Consider the following 23,257-nt stretch of genomic DNA (forward strand, 5'->3'; position numbering starts at 1 on the left):
ACTCATAGTTATTATTAGGATATCATATCTACTGTATCTGTACTTAAAACATGTGTCTTTTTTGTGAATCAACTCCAGATATTTCACTTTTGTCAGATATTGACTAGATATCTAATTTTTGGGAAAGCTTCCATGCAAGCCATAATAATCAGCTACAGCGTTATCAACTATGCTTATTTTTGTACTGGGCATTTCTTACAATGACATCTGTCATATGCTTGCTCAATATCAATACAGAAAATAGAATGTACCTTAGTGTCTTGACACAGCACATGTATTAGTTCTTCACTGTCTACAACAATTACTAGCAAATGGGAAAGCTATATAAGAAGTAGGAAAATGAGAAAACATAGAACAAAATATTGAAACTGATTGGTGTCTCGTGTCATCTCGTTCCTTGTCCAACATAGGAATATTGATAATTCTGTACTTATATCCACCTGTACATATCTACATAAGTACCAAGTGTTTAATATTTTATTCAATCATAACTTTCACCACATTCCTGGCCTGTACATTGTATATCTTCTACTTGTTGGATCAGTGTTGTACTTTGTCACGGTTCTTGTCTGTCCTCTCACTACATGCAATCATACTACCACAAACTACAGTGAAGCTAATACAGGTAATTTTAGCAATGGATTTATACATCTTTTCATACTACCATTACCAATAGTAGATAATGGCAAAGGGTATACATAATTACTACAAATTATGTCATATATGGAACAAATTGTACATGTAACGTTTGAGATATCTTAGTTGACACCTAGTACATTCATATTACAAAGCTACAGATGCTTGTGATCATGCACAGGTTGTGTTAATTGTTGCAGAGTTTTTTATTTTAACCTCTATGGACTGTTGTATCACTTCTTCTTCTTGTCCTCCACCTCTTCGTATGCTGGGGGTGGGTCCTGTGGAAAAATGGCAGATAACAATGAATTTTACAACAGTGAAGATGTGAATTTAGACTTCAATGCTGGACACTATTTCACTACATATAGTGGCAGTTCATAGTTGTTTTATTTTTACCTTTGCCAGAATGAAATGATTCAATACTATATAGTACACACACATATTGGTACAACTCTGTTAGAAAACAGTTGTCAAAGTGTAAGAACCTATAGTGTGTCAGTACTTACCTGTGGAACAGGCTGTTGTTGGGGCAGGTACACATTGTGGGGGTTGTTAGGGTCATAGTAAGCACTGGCTGCTGCCTCCTGGGCCTTCGCATCTGTAACACATAAAACTTACATTGTTTTTCATTGGAAAATGCTACCACACGATTTTTTAAAAACCCTATTGCCTGCAATGACAATATACACATGTATGTACATGCAATAGCACTGTGTTGAAAGACAGTTCTATTTTACACCAGAACCTTATACACTTTTCCATTTCATGGCTTTAACTGTAGAAAAGTGCAAGTTAAGTTGAAACACAATGGTCTTACCAGCCGGGTTCATTCCAGGCGGTGGTGCAGAGGCGTACAACCCAGGCCCAGGGTACGGCGGCGGTGGGGCACCGTACGCTCCGTTCGCCATGGGTGGTGCCGTGGGGTACGCCGGGGGTGCGTAGGCAGGGTCAAACACTCCTGGGGGAGGGGGACCGGGGGCATACGCTCCGTTAGGAGGGGGCATGTACACATTGCCCATAGGCATGGGGGGAGCTCTGTTACCATTGCGAGAAGCTGAAAAATGAAAATAAAAAGCCAAATTAAAGGACATATACTTGCAAATAAATGAGAAAAAATGTCTACATGATTTGGTACAGTATGGTTCTGGACCTGAATCTAATGCAGTGTTCCCTAAAAAAGAAATACCAGTAACAGTATGCAAGCCAAAGCACAGTGTTCTTGCTTTGGACAATTAAAAACACAGCAAGGCAGCCATATTGTTGTTTTCTGCCTAAATACATGTAACTAGGCACAAAGACAACAAGAAACACAAATAAGACAATGAAATATGATTATGAAAAGCTCTTGCAAAAGAGCTCTCAACTGTAAAGCATCTACCCGTTATGCAATGGTGTCAATATACTATAGTAGGGTAGGATAATTGCAAGTTGCATTCAGCCTGAACTATCAGGACACTCAGTGACCCACCTTCACTGCCCAGTTTTAGCAGGCCTTGTCCAAACTCAATGGCTCCCCCGTGGTTAAACGTAAACTTGAAGACAACCTTTCCTTCCCAGCCCCCACCAGGTTCAGCGCTGACTTTGCCCTTGATAGCGTTAGCCCCGAACATGGGCTGTTTGATCTCCACTCCCTTCATCAGGTGGAAGGGCATGTGAAACGACTGCATCAGGTCACGACCTTTGGTGTGGAAGATCACCTGGAAGTAGGTTTACAGTCACTGTAACTAACATTTTGTAGATACATGTATGCCAGACTCAGAGCTAACAAGAGACTGAGAAACTGTGCAAAGAAAGGTTTTTTATGCTACCAGTATACAAGTACTGCTATGTACATGTAATGAAGAATACTGATGTAAAATAAGACTTATTGATACTGTCTTTGCAGCCACATAAGATCTGCTTGGAGTGTAACACTAGTAACATTAGTGTAACACTATGTACACAGTATATGGCTACTAGAAAACCTTGGCCAGCACATACACATGTAGATGTACGTCTACAAACATAGCAGAGTCCATAGGATGTAATGTGGATATTTTGGCTTCTAAGCAGCTTACACTAGTTACAGTTTTATTAAGAAAATCAGCCTTGCAGGATTGAGGTTCATGTACTACAAGCGGAATTGCACTGATTTGTACAATAACAAGCTTAACATTATAGGCCAGTAACGTTTTGTACAATCTTGGATATGCCTACTAGTATACAACTTGTCAAAACTATTGGACACCTGAACATAGCTCATGGAAGGTCCTGTACTTCTGCCAGTACTTACTCTGTAGTTAGTCAGGAACACCTTTCCCTTCTTGGTGCCTTTGAGGTGGTCAGACAAGGGGCCAGGCTCTGGGTCCTCAAACACCAACTCTACACCATCATAGTCCATCACAATACTGATCAAACAAAAATATGAACACTTTTATTCTTAAGTTGGAATTTTTAGAATAGTTTCTACATTATTCTATGTGGTTATATAAGTTGTGTGAATAAATTTACTGTTGTGTAACAGCATTTATGTAATAGTACATATACAGTACACGCCTACAAAATCGGACATCGATATAATTTTTTGCAAGCTGTATCATTTTTCAATACTGAACAAAATGATTACCACTTGGTCCTCTGTCACTGTCGTCATATTTCTTTACATACTATCTAAAGATTTTTCTTTAATTTCACACAATCTTCGTGGTATGAGATGGCCTGGTGTAGATACAAGAAGCATATACGTGCTTCAAGAGGGTTATGACGACATGATCTCTTTTAGTATCCTGAAACAGGAAGTGTTCACATTCGAGCACGAATTTTCACCACAAAATGATCCTAACAACCCTAAAATACCACATCCGCAGAGGCCTGGTGTCCTTAGCTAAGAGATAACACAAGAATAGGGTGGAAAATGTGGCCGTACCGTTCTCCATGGAAGACCAAAACCCCGCCGTTCTGATGGTGCGATCTGTTCACCGCCATCTTGGACTGTGTAGTGATGATGATGACGAATTTTCACGTGACGTCATGGTTGACCTCTGACATGCACAACAAAGTCGATAAACACAATCAATGTGGATCAGAGATTGGTTTATAAACCTCCTTGCCTCGAGCATATCCGTATTTTGTTGACCGGAAAGCAAAGGTAGAGCAGCGCCTCTTCAAGAATATGATGATAAATTGGTTGAGACACGTTTTCAGACAATAATTTTGGTCCTTTCGTTCACACGAACCCCAGGTTGTTTTGAAAATCATACACATTTCTTTCATCTTTGGCCATCATGATCAAGCCTTTTCTTTGTAAAATTGTCCATCCTGAACTTTAATATGATTAGAATAAATCCTACGTTCTTACACAAACTTTTGAAGTGAAAATAACACTCATTCGCAGACAACCCGATACTAAACCCGGATTCCGTGCCAACCACCTGTTATGTTACCCTTGCCGAAATACTAGTATAAGACCGTGTATGTTTTCAGTGGTGTATCTGTATGTTACTATTCATTTCTTTGGTCAGCATGATCAAGCCTTTTCTCTGCAAAATTGCCCGACCTCAACTACCATTCTACCTTCTTACGGAAACTTTTGAAGTGAAAATAACTCTCAGTAGCAGGCCTTGTCGCCGGCATACTCAACCCAGATTAACATTAAGTTCCAACCACCTGTTGATGTTACCCTTGCCAAAATATAAGACCGTGTGTACATGTGTTCAGCGGTGCATGTTGCTATTGGGTTCTATATATAATAGTCCATGTATGCCCGAGATGCTCTTCAAACATGACGATTGTTGGCTTGGCAAGACTTTATGGTCCCGAAAATCTTGGGGGAATATCGACCTCTAGGTCGCCAGCTCAGCTTGACCTACCTTCGCGTCGCTAAGCAACGAAAGGTCGCCTTACCTGTGAGCCTTCCGCAAGGTGCTCGCACTCCTAGCACCCTGTCTTTACCTTCTCAGGACATTCATACGAGTCACAATGCCACCAAAGCCCGTAGCCGCAAAGGCAAAACCGAAGCCCAAATCGACTCCCCAGCCGGCTCCTGGTGCTCGTCCTGGGGGATTGAGAAGGCATGGTGCCGCCCCCCCTGCCAAAGCTCGGGCCCCGGCTGTCACCACAACCAAGGGTAAGTAGGGTAAGGTAGAACAGGGGCGGAGCTGTCAATGTAGCTCTGCTTGTGGGACCTGATGCTAAGAAATTAGGGAAAGGGGATCGAGGTGTAGGTATTGTTCTTAAAATTCACTGAGGTCGCTGTTGTCGTTCTTGTGTGATTGTTAAAAAAATCCATTCGAATTTTTACCTGACAGCCTGTGACAATATTGATTCTTACGGACGAGACGTAGAGAACCCGTCGGGAGCAATGTTCAATGGAATAACTCTTCTTGTATGAGCTATGAATCATAATCTAACGACGCCTGGAGACGGAGTGTAGCTGTATGTTCGGATATTACGATGTTGCTGTTCTTGTAACATCATATACTGGTACTATATACATGTAATGTTATATGGCTAGTATTAGTCACTGCGCCAGTCACTTCGTCTCAAACCAACCTAGATTCTGTATATTTGAAGCCCCGCCTTCCAAAGATCTATAAAAACTTTAGATATCATGCACAGAAGCACTGAAGGCAGCTCAAAGTCTTCGTAGGCTTTCTACTGATATGATTCCATCTTGTCGGACAGTCCGCCAGTTATACACAGGCTAAGACTTTGCACGACGTATTGACATAGTCACTGACCTGTGCCTGTGGCTGGCCTATTGACAGGATTTGTTAGCTCAGGGGAACAGACATAATGGGAGACTGCACGTAGTTCATACGGCTGTCGGACAATTGTCACGATGTGTTGAAGTCGACTTATGCTGATCAACATCATACTTATAAATACGAGCCTTTGCATCTTTAGGATAGCACCACTGTTTCATTACAGACAAACCAGCTGCAGAGAAACCAAAGGAGCTCGAGATACCAGAAGTGAAAATAGAGCTCAAGCAGTTGGTCGACGTGCTGATCAACGACACAGGCGGCAAGATCAAAGATTCGGGAAAGTAGGAAATATCAACATCTTCGTCGTGCATGCCTATAATAAAAATTATAACTTTTGTGGTAATTAATATCGTTTTCAACCCTATGGCACAATAAATGTCGATGATTTATACTTCTTGATATAACTGCGGTACGACCGTACGTGCAATATCAATTGTCAACTTTAAAGTTATGACGAGGTAACTCATATCACTGTTAAAATCTTCAACTTGACTTTTGTGTTCCATATGGCAGATGGCCACTAGTTATTGACGAGTCCGACCGGGTGTCTACGTTCCTGCGATATCAGGACACAAACTACCTGAACGCCAAGAACCCCGGGGACATGGAGCCTGAGAGGATACGTATGGCGATCATTGGGGGAATCAGGTAGCCTCCCCCAGGTCTTTCTACGGGAATACGAATCGTAGAATTCGGCAAAAAAGACAGTAAAATTGGCCAAGGGAGTCCGGCCGCAAGAAGGTAGTTTCTTTCCCTCCGTCCTGTCAAACCTACAAGGCGGCCAACTCCCCTCGCAAATATTCTCCTTTTATAGCCAGCGTAGTTAGTTTGGTAGAGACTAGGAATCAGGTCTGTAAACAGGCTCATAAAAGTACTAGTACATGTACATAGCGACGATCAGCGCATGCATACTAGTATGCGATAACTGACATGTATTGCTCAAGCAGAGTAAAAACAAATTTACAGTTTCCCATACAAACCAATGGTCAACGCATTACCCACAGTCACAAACATATACTGCTCTCTGACTCTCGCACACTCGGTAAGAGGGTTCCAAAAAAAAGTACAGTTTCCCATGCCGGGAATCGAACCCGGGCCGTGTGGGTGAAAGCCACAAATCCTAACCACTAGACCACATGGGATAAGGTGCGGTATAACCTTCCAGAAATATACCAAATAAAAATCATTATGTTGCATCGTGTGTACAGCAGAGCAACATCGATAATGGCCTGCAGATTCGTGGATGCCACACGTATGTAGTTGAAAGGTAAAAAATGGTACAAAAAGTATGTATGTAGAAAGGTGTAAAAGGTTTTAAGAAAGGAGAAAATATCAATGCATTTCCACTTCTGATGTAATGTTTGTTTGTTTGTTTGTTTGTTTGTAGGTTTGGGAAGCCGGTAGTGCTGGACATGATGGACACAAACATGTTTCATGCCGCCGCCGACAAGTTTGACGTGGTGCAGAAGGGCCTTCTGGAGTCGGTAATGACCAAGGACATCCTTGTCGATCAGAAGTAAGCGGTTTATATTTCATCACTATATAATGAACAGTACACTAATTGATGTGTAATTCCAAAGTAAACACATCTAATTATGACGATGACTCTTTCGGAAAGAAAGGGGACCCTTATCAAGAAATTGAGTTAAATACGTGTTCATTCATCTGTTTATTTAAACAGTGTCTAGGAGAAATGAGAAAATGAAAAAGTTGCGCCGAGACCTACGCCGAAATCAAACATTGTTTCTAAGTAGTTAAAAAAATTACCCACCTTGCAACTACTTAAGCTTAACACTGTTGTGCACAAGGTAGAATTTGGAAAATAATCTTTTTGACCTGTCAGACATCCACTTATAAGTTGAGCAGACCCTTTTAACTTGAGCGGACAGTAGTACTAGTTGAGTCTGTTTAGTATTTCCATACTGTACCTTCTCTGTCTCTGTACAATTGAAAGCAATTAGCCCCCGGGCATGAATTTGCAAATAAAGACTTTATTCCTGCAGGTACGTATCTCTTGTGAAGGACTCGGACCCGGATGAGTACACGGACCAGTCGTCGGCATTCCGCCATGGCATGGTGGACGGCTTCAGGTTCTTCCTCATCACAAACATGGCGTCCCCTCCGCTTGAACTCATGCAGAGGACTTACGTCATCAGGGTGCAGTGAACTGTACTGGCCTTGTCTCTCTTCCGGATCCCAACTTGTGTACGTTTATGTTAAACTAGTGTGGAGGATCATGATTTAGGAACGTATGTCATTAGTCCACAAGAACGTGCAATTAATGAACACGATAGTAACTAACGTTACCTACTACCTTAGTCCCGCGCTCTGACCTAGTCATTGGGAGGACATGTACAAGGTCTAGGTAGACATGAAAATGATGAATTATGATTAATTAACATTTGCTTCTACTTTCGGATCCCGCCTTGTCTTTGTACTAGTACCGTATAATGTAATTGGGATATATCGCGGGTGTAAATCAGCGCACATCAATGTTCCTAAGTCGTTGATTGCAGCAAAATATTTCTAACTAATCGTTTTTTTTATGGATTGGTTATATTTTTAATAAAATTACTTTTTGATGATGAAACTTAGATGCCTCATGGAATGAAATACTATTATCACGGGTTTGTGTGTAGAGAATATAACGTTACGTGTACGTAATTCTATCTGCGCAATATCAAATCTTACACGAATTAAATGATGTTACAAATATACGATTTCATGAAAGACTACCACGTAACGTTAGATACAACGGTAGAGTTGTCTCTTCGCCGGTTCTCTAATAAAGTCTTATATACGTAACGATCAACCCTTGACAACATTTTAGTGCACAATGTAAATAGAAACTGCGATAAGGTTGATTGAAATAACGTTAAAGCTTTAACGTTATATGTAACGTTAACGTTAACCAATAACCACACTATGTCTCCATGTTCGTGCGCAAGTAACATTTCAGAAACGATATTGTTCAGGTCCAGCTAAACCGTTTAAATGTTGTCGCTTCTCCATTGAAAAAAAAAGACGCAAGCTCCTAAGACCCCTTATCAGCTAGTATAATCAGCTCTCCTTGAGTACCCTTGAGAATATTAGCCAGTCAACGGTTGTAGCAGACGACAAGGTGGCCACACCCCTTTCCGTTTGCCATAATCCTCATTTGAGTTTCCCGCCATTTGTCGTTTCATTACCGACCAATCAGGGAACAGAACGGACGCTTGTTTGTCACGTGACGACGCGGCCAGCTGATTTCAGTTTGAGCGGTCATTTCGAGACGAACAGTAGCAAGTAGCAGACGTCGCGCAGATTTAGTAGTAATTCTTGCATATCTACAGCCTCAAACTCTCAGGGAATAGTCATGAAAGGTAGGTAACCATATTCTTATTCATGTTTGTCAGAATCCTGAGCTAGGAGAGCTACACGAAGCACAATCGTGAGGTTTTTGGAGGGAACTTTAAACGGCAACATGCTTGGGGCGCTGTGGGAGGGCGAAATTCCGATGCATGTCGCAGTTTGTAATCTACAGTAACGGCTACTTGCTTACAATGCAGAGGACATTTTCCTTTTCCAAACCTACTACCAAAGGTATAGATGTATGATCCATTGGTATTTTTGTGATTTGTGGCGTTTGTGTAGATATTTGACCCTGGCCTGGGCAGGGCGGGTAACGTCTAGCCGCGCGCGCCAGTAGTGATTTGGCTCGTAATCTGGGACAAGTTTCTGACTATTAATAAACGACCGGCTAGAATTACTCCCCCAAAAAATCAAAAATAATTCCGTATAACTCCAGTGTGTGTGTTGGGTTTACAGTTGGATGGCTCGTGTTTTGTGAAAATTCAAGTAACGTGTAACTTAGTTGCACTGTAAACAGAGTAACATGTTAACGTGTCTTGGAATTCACTGTCGCGAGAAGACCTTGGCTAACTGAAGATAATTTGCAGGTCTGCCTCCAAATCACTGTTATTTTCTCTATAATCAAATAGGCGTAGAGGTCACGTATACGATATCACTGTGCATGTCTTCACCGTGTTTTGTAAAAGCTATAAGGTCACAGAAAACAGTTTGGCCTCAGTAGAAGCGTGTCCTTGAATGGCGTCAAGCGTCCCCGGACGACCGTTACGCTGGCCGGTAAACCGCAGCCCAACCGACGCGCGCCGCCGGCTAATGCCGCAGTGTTTGGTTTCCCGATTATTTTCCAACCGTTATTTCCACCCCGCGAACGGATGATATAAATGAGATTGAGATTTATTTTTGCTTCTTTGAAATATTTCTAGAATTATTCGTTTGATTTCTCGAGCCGTTTTGGAAATTGTTTTGTTTCAAACTTTGGGTTTGTTTTGAAATGCAAATTACTGAAATCGACGTAGTGTCGTCTGCACATAGTTTTTTCGGACGAGTTTAGGACGAGGTAAAGACTACTGAAATCGTTCTTTTTTCAACACTACTATCTTTTCCGTGTAAGCCGTAGAACCCATTTTTGGATTGTTTCGTAATTTAATTCGTATACTTTTACTATGAAATTTTGGATGTGATATGTATCAGTCTCAGTGTTTATACAGGTGCACATGTCAACACTGATACATTGTTCAATGTTTCCCTTTTCTTCAAAACGACTCATGATGAAATAGGAACAGTCAAAGCAGGTCAATTCTATCAAACTCTTTAAAATTGTATGAATTACTAGTACCAAGAAATACTTGGTGATATTTGAAATCCTGGATAATTTAAACATATTATTAATGTCCATAGACTTTCGAAAGGCCGCACTCTCTCTTTCTGAAGTTTGATATTCTGATTTCTATTTCCGAGCTTTTCAGAGCAAATTCATAATTTTTTCAAATGATTTTCAGAATCAAGCAGACAGTCAATCCAATGCAGAGAATCATACTACTAGTATTAGTAATGCATGTCTGAGCCATTTGCAATAGGTGTACTAATTTCAGTCGCATCCACCATTGTTTCTCATTCTGTAGTAGAAAACCAGATGACTAGAAGGAGAACATGTCGTCGCTGCAAATCTTTGTACAAGCAATGCAAGCCCAGTGTGAGGAAAGCACCGGACATCTGGGCACTTCCAGAAGAGCTACAACTCCTCATGCTGAGGTACCTCCCTGCAAAGGACCTTGCCAATATGAGACTGGTAAGAGTCTTGTTTAGAACTTCTGAATAGAACTTGGAGATGTAAACATCCACTTCACATACATCTGTATATGTGCACAAGTTGTTCTCTGCAGAAATCTACTAGCGTCGCACAAATATCTGATAAGTCGCTAATGTAGCAATCCAAAGAGACTCCTCTAATGTCTGTGATAAAAATCATTTTGATAGCACCAAGAAAAGAACAAATCTCTCTACACATATATTATGACCAGAAAAAAAGAAACCACTGTATCCAAAGCATGGACTACAAAGCAAATACACTCAGCATCAAGTTTCAGTGCATTTCCCCTCTTAGATGGCTGGTGTTGTAGCTAGAAGGGCATGGCAAGTAGCAGTCTTTGTGTGATGTCCGTAACCTGACCTCAAACTAAATATCTGGCATGCAGTCGGCACACAAGATCTAATGTTATTCAAATCACTGCTAACGACTTTTCAATGTGCGCCAAGTGAAGTCGCAAAGAACAACTGTAGAGTACACATTAGAGTGGGAACCTGCAGCGCTAAAGAAAGAAAATGTTTGGCAGAAGTTTTGATCAAATGTCAAGAGGGTTAAGATATACAAAGATGTTATTTGTTTAAGAACTAGATGTACCAAAGTGCAAGTTTGTTCAACACTTTAAAGTTTGCAGCACTACAATTATGACTATATACACTGCCCTAAATATTCAGAATGCAGTTCAATAGTACCTTTGGAAGTGGAAAGAGTGTTATGTGAAAATAATGTTGATATTGGTAACTTACTGTATACATGTCATGAACTGAAAGTGTACTGTTATTTTTGATGACAGGTCCACTCAAGCTTCAAGCAGCTAGTAGATAACAATCCCACACTATGGGTGAACACTAACTTTGGGGGCATCTGGCCCAGTCCTGCCAATGTGGAACAGCTGAAAAAGTGAGTATGGCGGAACCCACCAGGTATTATTGTTTAGAGCAGATCAAATTTCCAAAAGGATTGTTGTAATGATATGTTTGAAAGTGTTATGAAAGGTCAAATTGACAATGAATCATACATTCTTCCTATCTTCTGTCATTAGAATGTATTTCTGTGCATTGGTATTTTAATGTGCCAATTTTCCAAGTGTTTAAGCAAATGTAGTGAATAGCAATTTATGTGCATCTGTTGTCCCTGGACCAGACTTAATTAACATTTGGCATGTTCATTTCTAGAATTGCAGAGTACGGAAACCTGGAACTGCTTATCAAGTTGGGTGTGGCCTATCTGTACAATGAAGGATGTAAGTAATTAAGCAGTCTGTATTCATTAATTCTAAGTTGTTTGTAACTAACTTGCAACAAGATAATAAAACTTACAACTGTAACTGACTCTTAGTTTCTTACTGAGAAAAATATTTCAGTTCTGTAAGTATGATTTGTGTTAGGAGATGAGAAGACATGCTTAGAAGTTCTAAATAGTGCCGTATACTGCTGGTTTAGTAATTTGCTGGAACTACTAGTAGTTCCGGACTTCTGAACAAGTTCCGGACCTGGACCTAAACCTTTGGACTTGAATACGGACCTGAACGTAGGTTTAGGTACATGGCACTGCTTAGAAAATGCAGTATATGATAACTGTTTCTCTGGACTTCATCTACATTTTGTAACATGATTTGAATGAAATTAATTTAGTCCCAGAAATCGAGGGTGAGCAGGCGAGCAGGAATGGCGTCCGTGCGGCTGAGTTCTTCATGAAGTCCGAGGAGCTGGTGCGAGCTGCGGGCACCCCTCCCTTCACCTGGCTCTTCATCAGGCCTCCATGGACCACCACTGGCACCTGCTGCAAGTCTCTCGCCTTCAAGACCATCAAGGACAAAGCAGCCAGCACTGAGGTGTGTGTTACTGATGGCAATGAACAGTACTACTAAGCAAAAACTGATGCAGAACTTTCAAACCACCCTTAGTTGCCTTGGTTTAGTTGCATGTTACACATACATTACTAGGAATGAAATATTAGGTGGGTAATGAATGGTTTTATTTGCAGTCATTTTTTAAACTTGTTTTTCTTTTTTTTCTCTTCAGAACACCAGCCCAGCCTTGCCCTTCTGCATAGCCAAAGCACAAGGACTGTTTGATGTAAGTTGTCCTGTTTATAGTGTGTAGTCACTACTCTCTACTCAGAAATTACCTCAAACTTAGAAACCCAACAGTCTTAACTATTCTCCTAGATACCTTTATCTACTTTGAGCAGAAGATTGTTGCTAACTTAGTAGATTGGAATCATGGTGTATCAGGACATTTCGTATCTTATAAATGACTATAACTGACTTTGAGTTTGACCATCTGTTTCTGTTGAAGGATGAGGAAGAGCGATCAGAAGCAGTTGAATGGTTTGAGAAGTCAGCCAGCATGGGATCTGAGTATGCCACCTTCACCATGTGGGAACTCAAACACAAGGACAAGGTGAGCTGATTGTTGGGTAAAGGAAAATGTAGTAACTGTCCATATAGCTTGTTCTGTTGTCATGTTATTATAATGCGCAGACAGCTAAACTGTGAGAAAGGAAGGGCATATAACATAAGATTGGCATTGACAAGGTGTCCACTTTCATAAAAAAGTTCAGGGCCGGCCAACAGTAATAAACAACAACTTCTGACATCTCTCTCTCTTTTCCACAGATGATTGACCCTGTAGGCAGCAGACATGCTGTTAGACTGCTGCGAGAGATCACTTCATCTGGCTCCTGGCAGGCACAGGTGAGGGTTGTTCTCATTTATCTCTTCAAGTTCACAAAACAGTCATTGCACAGAATTCGTTATTACTGACAACTGAGAGAAACGAAAATGACCTCGATCCAGTTTTAGCTCACTGAAGAGCTAATCTCCTGCTGGCTGTGACAGATGCTATGTACATTATATACTGGGGAATTCCCCAAGCCCTTTTCGACAAGCACAATGAACAGTTGACCACAGTTTAATGTCCTGTGACCCCTTCAAGTAGCACGCCAACCTCTTGGTCCAGAAGCAGGGTTGCCAACCACTGGACTATGCATGCTACCGTACGCTACGAGCCAAATGCTGCTTGTCTACACATCAGGAAGTTTCTGAGTTGTGTATTTTTCTGTTTCCCAGCTGGAACTGTGCAATGGTTATGCCAAAGGCCTGTACGGCGGCGTGTGTGCTGCCCAGGCGGCCGAGGTGGTCAGGCAGTTTGTGTTGTCCTCCCAGCCCTCCTACAGCCACAGGATCTTTGAGATTCAGAAAGGCATGAACAACATCATGAGGTAGGAGACAGATATGTTTTATTTCCTGTGAATAGAAAAGCATTACATTACTTTTATCTATTGTGCAGTTTATAACTAGCAAGCATGGCAGATACACTGGCATATTTTTGGTTGAAAATGTGTTGCAACTTGACAATTTTTGTTGCACTTAGCCGGCACTGGCTTTTCAACTAGGTGCTATAAACAATAGCATCAATATTAGTGGGAAACGGTTTGGGTTTTCACTATTCTTTTCGTTTGGCCGGATCTCAAAAGTGTTTTGCAAATAACTGGCGTCCACTGTGCCATCTGACACAAACTACAGTCAATGATTTCTTAAATGCTTCACATTTAATGCATAAATACAGTTGTGTGATGTATCTGTATATCTTTTTAATGAAGTCACCCTTCATGTATTTTGGAGTGATCATATAGTTTTGTTTGCACATCTATTTTGATAGGTCTTAATCTTTAAGTTAATGCCTCTTCCCACAGATTTATCTTGGTAGACTGGCTGGTTGAAGTTGCTTCCATGAAGGACTTTTCAACCCAGGTGCTGCACGCTGCCGTACGCTGTGTGGACCGTTACCTCATGACGCACAAGACTCCGCGCTCCAAGCTGCAGCTGGTGGGAGTCGCTTCTATGGTGCTAGTAACACGGTACGACATGCATGATGTTTTACCCAAGTCACTTTTTATAAATTTGTTTATAAATGTCATTTTTTGGCTTCGTTATATCTACTCCTTCGCAGAAGGAAAACATATTGTTTTTGCTCACTTTCTTCTTCTCCAAACAAATAAGGTCAATGACTGCCTGGACCATACGTCTGTCACCATGGTGACTCGTACTGTAGCAGTGTTCGGTTTTACATTTTGTAGCAGAACCGAGTTGGAGGGGCCCTCACGATGTACATGTATATGAATGTTTTTGAGTACGACTAAACAGAGCAGTAGTTTGAGGTAGACCATGTGATGGTAAATGGCACGCATTTGCTTTGCAAACATTACATGTCTAGTTAGATTTAGATTAATCTCATTGATTTTTTTTTGTTTTCCTCAGATATCTTGCCAAGGACATTCTGACAGTCCGCGAGGCAGTCTGGCTGACAGACAACACCTACAAGTATGAGGACGTGGTCAGGATGATGGGGGAGCTGACAGCCACTCTGAGGGGAGAAATCAGGGTGAGTAGGGACTAGCCAACATGGAACTACTAAACAGGTAGTTATTTATTTATTTATTTATTTCTTTATTTCAGGCATAAGTCGCCCATACACAACATACATATAAAATACACACAATAACTGGATAGCAGTTTAATACCCTGGGTGCCAGACCCATAGCACACTTAGCCTGAAGGATAACTTTGACGCTAGTATTCTATGGGTCTGGCATTCAAGCTAGATAACAGTTTGCAGCACTCAAGAATTTTGTCTTCAAGTTTATTCAAGTCTGTTAGACTTTGAGCTGAAGCTAATAGCCTGGTCACCAGATCTATTTTAGCTCCCAATTATCTATCCTATTTGCGGATACACGAGAGCTAAAATAGGTCTGGTCACCAGGCTACTGAAGCAGGGAAGTCACAAATACAGCTAACAGTGTTGTTGTTTTGTGTTTTTGATTCATTTGTTGTTTTCCTCGCCCCTGTTTCCTGACACAGGCGCTGACCTCGGCAGACTACCTGGACCTGTTCTTCAAACTGCAGCTGCTGGACCAGAGAACCAAGTGTCTGGCAGCCTACATCTGTGACCTGGCCCTGCTGCAGACTGAGATCATGGGCAGCTACAGCCCTGCTGTCATCGCTGCAAGTGCACTGCTGTTAGCAAAGATGACCACCAACAAAGGTATCTACTGGTTTTTTACATGATATTTCTATTTTGTTACGGATCGCTCACACTCACTCACTGTCCGGTTTAGCTTAAGTTGTTCCCCGTCTTCCGAGGGTTAGACGTGCTTGCACAGTGGTGCTGTATTTATTCACAATGATAGATCTTTATTGAATTAGGAGGCCCAAGATGTGTAGATATTAAAACTAGACCCAGTCAACAATTGAAATTTGTGAAGAAAGTCGAGTCAAGAAAGATGGAAGCTCTGGAATAGAAGAATAGGAGAGGACAGCGTCAATCATTTTGGTGTTTTCAAAGGATTATAGCAAGAAGAAATTACAAGATGTGACATCTTATTTCCTGTAAAAGACTTTTACGTTATGAAAGAAAGTCTCACAATGATTTCCTTTCCCTGCTAGATGCTGAACTCTGGTCCAGTCACATGACACAGTTCACTGGCCTTCAGGTGGTTGACCTTCTGACCTGTACCCTTCAGGTCTACCACAAGTGGTAAGTCTAGTCACGGCATAATATTTCTACTGAACTTTAGTTTAGCTTTCCTGTAACCTGTTTGACTACATTATTCAAAGTGTAACTTTGCATTAACTTTGTACAGAGAACAAAATGTACACGTATTACCCATTTCGTTAACACACTCTCTAAAACCTCACAGTTCAGTCGCTATGCTGTAGTAAAATAAATATGCAGCTTATCGGTAGTCCCAATTCTAAACTCCTTTTTACAGTACAAGTGTGCACTGCTAATGATAAAGTTTAATCACCAAAGTAAACCTAGCAACAGAATAAATTCTCTGAGGAGTTAGACGTTTTAGATAAACTTCTGCTATTTTTCATCAGAGACCCAGTCACCGTTGCTTGATATATTTTGTTTTACATAATGTTGCCTGGATGTCTAACCTTCGATGCACCCATCTTGCAGTTTGTGCCAACCTCCACCACGAGACCATCACAACAACCCCCTGACCGCGGTCAGACAACACTACGGAGACGAGCGCTTCTGTAAGGTCAGCGAGATGGAGCTCCTTGGCAACAACGAGCTGATAGCAAGGCTGGGATTGGACAGCAATGTTGCTGCAGAGCCAATCACGGCCGACTTTACAAACCAGAAGTTGAACATTGACATCCTGGGCTCCTCTCCAAGACCAGTCAAGAGTGCAAGGTGGGTTGAATACTAGTGCATTGTCCAATAGCAAGAAAGCACTGGACAGGATTGGACAGATTTGCTATGAAGTATGAACATTTCAAAGTTAGTGAAGACTTCATCAGCTAGAAATTTATTTTGACAGTCCAAAAAAAAAAAACACAAGTGGTCTAGCATTTGGGAACTTTGTGCCTTGTCTGCTTTGTGAATTGTGATGTAGATGCATTTGTACATTGTATATTCATCTATGAATATGATATATCTTTTATCAAAAGTCTTAAAGGCAAAGCAAGAACAGTGTGAATCTGCCCAGTCAAATCACCCATGTAGTCAAACAAAATGCAAGTTATCAAATGAGCTCTTATAATACAATTGTGGCCAGTACAGTAAAATCTGTATAATACAGATTTTACTGTACTGGCCACAATTGCTTTAGTGATATAAAACTGACATGTTTTTCTATCCACCAGACCGTGCCCTGACCAGGAGGCAGACCGCAGCACCATGGTGACTCCCATCATGGAACTGTCCATGGACAACTCTGGGTACGAGGGGGACATGGAGAGCGAGGGGGAATACCTGGGTAAGGAAGACTGCAGTGTTCACAGCTCCAACTTTGAGAATAATAGTCTTGAAAGGACTCTTGGCAAAAATCCATGATGAGAGGCAAAGCAGTCATGCTGTAATGAATGTGATTTGAGAACAGGTTCAATCCTGAGCAGACCACAACAAACACGTACAAAACATACATGTAGGAGCGACCATCCCATTCAATACCCATACCCCCCACCGTGCCGGAGCCCTCAACCGATTGAGGTTGTGCACGAATTGGGAAGAAGAAGAAAAATGCACAATGCACATTTGCAATCCTAAGCTGGTGTGTTATACTGAAGGGTGGTTATACTGGCTATACCGATACAGATACAGAATCCATTTTTCTGCTAAAAGCCCTGCAGATTTAGAAGGGAAACCCGGTGTTCTGACTGAACAACAGACAAATGAAAATGTTTCAATTTTGGCAAAAATGTGCTTGCCGACTCAATCTTGGGAGTTCTGATATTTCACGAGAAACAGTCACTTAAGGATATTATATTTCATCAATTCATGAGAAACAGTCACTTAAACTGAGACTTTTTGTTTCCTCTGCAGACATGTCTGATGAAGAGATGAGTGAGGATGACCAGGAAGATGATGTGTGCACCTGCTGCTCAGCGAGTGGCTCATCTAACACGGGTTCTGATTGGCTGGATGTCATCAGCCCCACTGCAGCTAGCAAACCACTATTCAGGACACAGTCTGCCGTTGACCAATCCCTGACCAGTATGGATGTCTCCATGGAGACTCCCAGTCAGTTTCTCCAGGACTTGAACTCCTTTGACATTGAGGGTGCCAGTAACAGCTCCGGGCTGTACCATGATGAAATGGGGGAGGCAGCAGCCAAGGTTTTCCAGCCGTTGTCTAAGGGCATGAGGAACATCACAATACGTGCACGCCGCAGGGCTAGCTCTCCAGAATCTTCAAGTCCGTGTTCGAGTGCGTGCTCCAGCCCGAGAGCGCCTCTACGGGTCCTCCAGAACATCAGCCAGGAAGTTGCCAATGCAGTTCTACCTCAGAAAAAATCTGTCAAGAGAAAGGAGTGTGCTTGAGCTGTGAGAAAAATGTTACACACACCATGTAGGCCAGAAAATGACTGCCATGTGTGAGAGAACAGTGGTTATATTTGACAGTAGGATCTGCACGCAATACCTTTTCCAGTGTAGCTCTTTTTTCTGAGGCTGGCATTTTCTTCCAAAAGTTAACAGTTGTAGCTATTGTAATTCTAGGTCTTTGCAATACATACATTCATTGTAGAACTACTAGAATTAGTATATCCCAGGCAATACAGCAGGCTTTATTTTCAATGCCAATGAATTTGCGGCATTCAGGTAGCAGTTTTCAATGTTACAGTCTGTGCCATAATGTTGTTTGGCTGCTAGTGTTACAGTCCATGTTTCTTTGAATTCTGGCAGCTTTCATTTGTACATTTATCCCAGATATTACATTATATGGACAACTCAAACTTTCAAATAATCTTGGTGATGGCAGCTGTCTTCCATACATTTCTATGTCTATATTAGACATTCAAACATTTCAATACCAAAGTTTTTCTTGACATGTCCTATGTCTTATGCAATGTCAGTAGACTGTAGCATATTTGTTGTGGCTATAGATGGCAGTAAGAAGGAAGAATATGATGATGCAGAGCTTGAGGTTGTCATTTAGATTATTATTGTGACAAAAAAATGACCAAATTTATGTATGTTCTTTCATCTAAGCAAGCTACAAGATTCTAATTAATGTATTGTGTGATCTTAAGTTGAGAGAAATCGCATCAAAATTCTAAGTGGAAAGGGATTTTGAAAATTGAGTAAGTCAAACAAAAAGTTGTACCAATATTTAACATATCCTCAGCAAAATGCCTGTCAGTAAATTTACAGATGTAACTTGTAGGTAAGTTTTCAGGCATTGCATACTCTTTGACCAAATGCAGAAAGTACAATGTATTTGGTCACTTGTAGGTTGTATCTGACATTATGGTGCTCAAAAACACTTTGGTGCAATGTCAGGATTTATACATTTTGTAAGGGACATGACAATGACTAATGTGACTATCGAATATGCAGTTTCCAAGAAATGAACTGTCACAAAGTTACTAAGCTACATTTATCAGGGCTATCCTGTATTTTTTTTCACCTTGCTTTATTCCATTAATTGTATATATATTTTGTTTAACTGTGACTTTTTTTGTCTAGATGTAGGGCCTTGATCCTTCAGATTTTCTTTTTCAAGTCAGACTTGCTAATTGTTACAATGAAATATTATATTGTTATCCCAGAGCCTGTAGTATAAGGTGGTGACTGGGTTGATTGACACTAGTGCACTAGCCTGGCTTATATTAGAGAAACTTATATACTTTCAAAGCATAGGCTTTAGATGACTAGATCTATGTAAATATGTTTCCATAGAGAATGATAGCTTTGGTCGAATAGGTTGCATTAACAATTTGCTGCTTTGCTAGTTGCATATCGCGCTGCTCTTTAGCAAGAGGCTTTGGTGCAATGATACAAGTTTCTGTGTATCATAGAGCCATGCCACAATATTATGTTTTGCACCCATTGTTTGCCTTGTCATATATATACAAGGCAGTCATGCAGTTCTTCAAATAACATTCCAAGATATTCTTGTACACAAAGCTGAAATCTGGCTATTTTCATGTAAACTTCAGGGAGAATTCAACCTATTTTTGTACCCTCCATATCATCATTTGTATGTTCCACACTGTTTTCTATTAAATGGAATTTCTTGTACCTTTTTGTCCACCAGTTCATTCTTTCATACCAACTGGTGAGCTACACCAATTCAGCAAAGACAGTTTTTGTACTGTGTAGATAATGATGTAGGCATATTTGTAGTACTAGTAGCCTAAAGGACAAGAAAAAACAACATTCCAAGGCTAATCCTGTTATACTAGAAGATATATAAATACATATTTTGCCAAAAAAATAGCCAAAGAAATTACACACTGTTCATATTGAACATTTATTTTATTGGAATGTACACATAGTGGTGGGTTAGGGGATCATGCAAGAAATACAATGAGTTCCTAACTGATGCAACAATTTTTTTCGTCAACATATTCAAGCACAAACTTCTGGCCTTTCCGTGTCAAACCTAAACCTTAAATTGAGTCAAAGCTAATGACAATACATGGTAAACATCATGCAACAATATATAATTGAAAGTCAGTAGACAGCTCACTTGGCTCTGACAACTTTTCTTAACCTTCCTCCTGCCAAGTTATGATGTAACCGATACAAATTGGGTGCATGGATGAGCTGACAGCTATGGAAGGTTAAGGCACCTGACTCAACTACAGTAACATGTAGTTATTGGATACATCAGGTAGAAACAATCCATAAGTTCATGCAGCATTGGGCAGTTTCTCATTTTCCTCTTGCTCTTCTTTGTCCTGCTGAGGTTTGCTACTTTCACCAGGTGGAATTGTCTCAACTGTTCCTTTGAAATGATCCTGATGCACAAAGAAAAAGAAAACCCAAGTTTGAAAATACATTATCAACTAGAAAGGTGACATCTGCAAAGCAAATGCATAATGTTTACCTTCGCATATGGTCTGCTCTGTAAAAGATTCAAACAGATTCATATACTAGTATATGGTCAGACAGGAGTCTAAATCCCTCCTGCTATAAAATTGCAACATGACGTAACCCAACACCAGTTACCATGGGGACATGTCTGGTTCTGGTCATTGACCTTTTGTGTTTGGAACGGAAGAAGAGGAAACAGGGCAAAACAATATGTTTTTCTTCGGTAAACATAAAAATACATTATCAATAAACATATCAGATAATTAAAAGGCTGTCAAACAATGACAGTTGAACTGCAGAAGACAGTGGCTGACCTGAAGATGTGATCTGACTGTTGTGAACATTTCATGACCGTGGGACACAACAAACCAGGTGGCAGACACTGTCAGGGTCAGCAAGATGGCAACAAAGGCAGCTCCGGACAGGACTCCAGCCAGGACCAGGCAAGCAGTGGTCAGCAAAAATCCTGTGAAGAAATTTGGTCATTTTTCATGTCCAAAAGCCAGCATCAAAACCCATTATAGTACCATCTACTGTAAAAATAAACATGTGACAATCTACATGTGGTCCCCGAAGCTTTGGCTTTGTCACTGGCAACTTTTATTTATCATGCTCTGTTTTCTGATTAACACCAGCAGTGTTCTGATTCTACCAGAATCAGATCTACCAGAATCAGAACTTGTTACCAAACATCATATCAAGTGAAATCCAAACAGATTACTGTAATTCCTTATTTTTTCACTGGTACTTTTATGTTCACTGTTTTCATGGTCACTTTTGTACCATGAACTTATCATTACCGTTATGAAATCATTTGTCTTTGCCCTCCTTCCTCATCTCCTGTCATCAGGAAGACTGAAATTTTGCTCTCGTGAAGATAAAGTGAACTAGAAAGGTAGCATTTGCAAAGCTAAATGCATAATGTTTACCTTCGCATATGGTCTGCTATATGGTAACAGGAGTCTAAATCCCTCCAGCAGTCCAGCTACAAAATTGCAACATGATGTAACCCAACACCAGTTACCATGGTGAGAGACATCTGCCTCAGGTCATTGACCTTTTGTGTTTGGAGAAGAGGAAACTGAGCAAAAACAGTATGTTTTCCTTCAGTAAACATAATTTGCAGTACCTTCCACCACCAGGAAGCCGCTGAAGGTGAAGATGAGACTGCCCAGAACAAAGAACAGGAAAATCAGAAAGGGCACTGTTCCCATGGCGACCACCAGGGCCAGGAACATGGTCGGAATGGGGTTCTCATTTGCATACTGTAGAGACTGCTGTACCTGTAGAACAAGAACACATGACATTTCAGTAGCTGACATTGTGTCATACAAGTTGAAGATTTTAGTTTTTTCAGGTTAAGTTTGCAAAGCAATTAAAAGATTTTGCACATCAGAGGTACATCCTAACAGTCAGAGGAGTCTTGGAAAGTTGTGAGAATTAGGAGAGTAGAAACAGAACGACACTCATGGTCCCACGCTGGGGATCGAACCCACGCCAAACCCGGGCACCCCAACGCTCTAATCATTCGGCTAAAAGGTCTAGACCCGTCAGACGGATCAGTTGGTAGTGCCTATAAACCCCCCGCTGTTATACAAAGTGTCGGTTTAAGGTTGTGTCGGATTAAGGTTCACTGTTGATAGCATTATAGTTCGTTATACCATAAATCCCTTTTTCCTTGTTCACACCAAGGACATTACAATTTACATTCTGTATAATGTCCTTGTTCACACAAAGTGCAATGTGACTGATAAGCAAATACATGTACTAACTTTGCCTGAGCTGTCAGTGTCAAAGCAAAAGGAGAATACAAGACGTGTACCTGATCCCTTCTGTAGACTCTCTGCACCAGAGCATGTGTGCGGTTCTTCAGATCGTTCAAACTGGCCCCCACACTTTCACTACCCATAGTTAGCTCCTTCAACTGACAATAGCTGCAGAAGAAGAATATAAAGTGATGATTATGTTAGATAATTTCGGGAGGAAAACGGATCACTTTTAAAGACATTAAAGATAAATTTGAAAAGTAGTTGCATCATCTTCCAGCTGCTGGCTTCTTCTTTATACTATCTTTACTTGACTTTAGTCAATCTATTTATCAGTTATGATGTAGCTTATCCTCCTGGAATATTTCTACTAAGAAACCAAGAATTCTAAAGGTATTTACCGAGCTGTCAGGCAAAAGTCTTCCCTCTCAAGGAGTGTAGAAATGTAAGTCCGCATTCGACATTGTCATTGATATTTGTGTGAGTGGGTGAAACCATTTGACTTCGGGTTTGTCCAGAAATGAATTAGTTCATACCTTTAAGTATCAAAGAAGAAATGGATAACCATTTTTATTGAGCTCAGTTTATATATAATTTGCTAAAATTATCATGTGGCTAT

The 23,257-nt window shown here is 40.8% G+C and overlaps 4 protein-coding genes and 1 non-coding gene across 6 annotated transcripts; 2 read left to right on the forward strand and 3 right to left on the reverse strand.

The window, feature by feature from the left end:
* Window positions 1–114: 114 nt before the first annotated feature.
* Window positions 115–3,621, reverse strand: LOC109462062 (WW domain-binding protein 2-like). Of its 2 annotated transcripts, none has more exons than XM_019758570.1 (6): window positions 3,545–3,621; window positions 2,912–3,026; window positions 2,108–2,336; window positions 1,457–1,597; window positions 1,146–1,237; window positions 115–917 (listed from the first exon to the last, which is right to left on the reverse strand). In XM_019758570.1, the coding sequence occupies exons 1-6, from the start codon at window positions 3,601–3,603 to the stop codon at window positions 870–872; spliced, it is 684 nt and encodes a 227-aa protein (XP_019614129.1). In that variant the 5' UTR covers window positions 3,604–3,621; the 3' UTR covers window positions 115–869. The 2 variants fall into 2 exon arrangements, with proteins under 2 accessions (XP_019614129.1, XP_019614122.1); XM_019758563.1 differs by having other exon boundaries at window positions 1,457–1,693; window positions 3,545–3,603.
* An 880-nt stretch (window positions 3,622–4,501) lies between these two features.
* LOC109488317 (putative IQ motif and ankyrin repeat domain-containing protein) lies at window positions 4,502–8,118 on the forward strand. Its single transcript, XM_019757858.1, has 5 exons — window positions 4,502–4,744; window positions 5,548–5,665; window positions 5,898–6,032; window positions 6,772–6,900; window positions 7,388–8,118. The coding sequence occupies exons 1-5, from the start codon at window positions 4,597–4,599 to the stop codon at window positions 7,548–7,550; spliced, it is 693 nt and encodes a 230-aa protein (XP_019613417.1). The 5' UTR covers window positions 4,502–4,596; the 3' UTR covers window positions 7,551–8,118.
* Window positions 6,455–6,526, reverse strand: Trnae-uuc. The gene has a single exon. It is a non-coding gene; the product is annotated as a tRNA-Glu (tRNA).
* Window positions 8,119–8,625: 507 nt separating the features above from the next.
* On the forward strand, window positions 8,626–20,051 carry LOC109461561 (cyclin-F-like). The gene is made up of 16 exons (XM_019757941.1): window positions 8,626–8,746; window positions 10,355–10,521; window positions 11,330–11,436; window positions 11,712–11,779; window positions 12,171–12,370; window positions 12,561–12,614; window positions 12,837–12,941; window positions 13,157–13,234; window positions 13,610–13,761; window positions 14,236–14,400; window positions 14,801–14,924; window positions 15,401–15,584; window positions 15,986–16,076; window positions 16,506–16,745; window positions 17,198–17,310; window positions 17,877–20,051. The coding sequence occupies exons 1-16, from the start codon at window positions 8,740–8,742 to the stop codon at window positions 18,371–18,373; spliced, it is 2,352 nt and encodes a 783-aa protein (XP_019613500.1). The 5' UTR covers window positions 8,626–8,739; the 3' UTR covers window positions 18,374–20,051.
* Window positions 20,052–20,287: 236 nt separating this feature from the next.
* LOC109461582 lies at window positions 20,288–23,157 on the reverse strand. Its single transcript, XM_019757962.1, has 5 exons — window positions 23,040–23,157; window positions 22,695–22,806; window positions 22,002–22,155; window positions 21,187–21,338; window positions 20,288–20,796 (listed from the first exon to the last, which is right to left on the reverse strand). The coding sequence occupies exons 1-5, from the start codon at window positions 23,093–23,095 to the stop codon at window positions 20,689–20,691; spliced, it is 582 nt and encodes a 193-aa protein (XP_019613521.1). The 5' UTR covers window positions 23,096–23,157; the 3' UTR covers window positions 20,288–20,688.
* Between the last annotated feature and the right edge of the window lie 100 nt (window positions 23,158–23,257).

The sequence above is a fragment of the Branchiostoma belcheri genome, unplaced genomic scaffold, assembly GCF_001625305.1.
Source record: "Branchiostoma belcheri isolate BF01 breed outbred unplaced genomic scaffold, Haploidv18h27 scaffold112, whole genome shotgun sequence".
Lineage (NCBI taxonomy): Eukaryota > Metazoa > Chordata > Leptocardii > Amphioxiformes > Branchiostomatidae > Branchiostoma > Branchiostoma belcheri.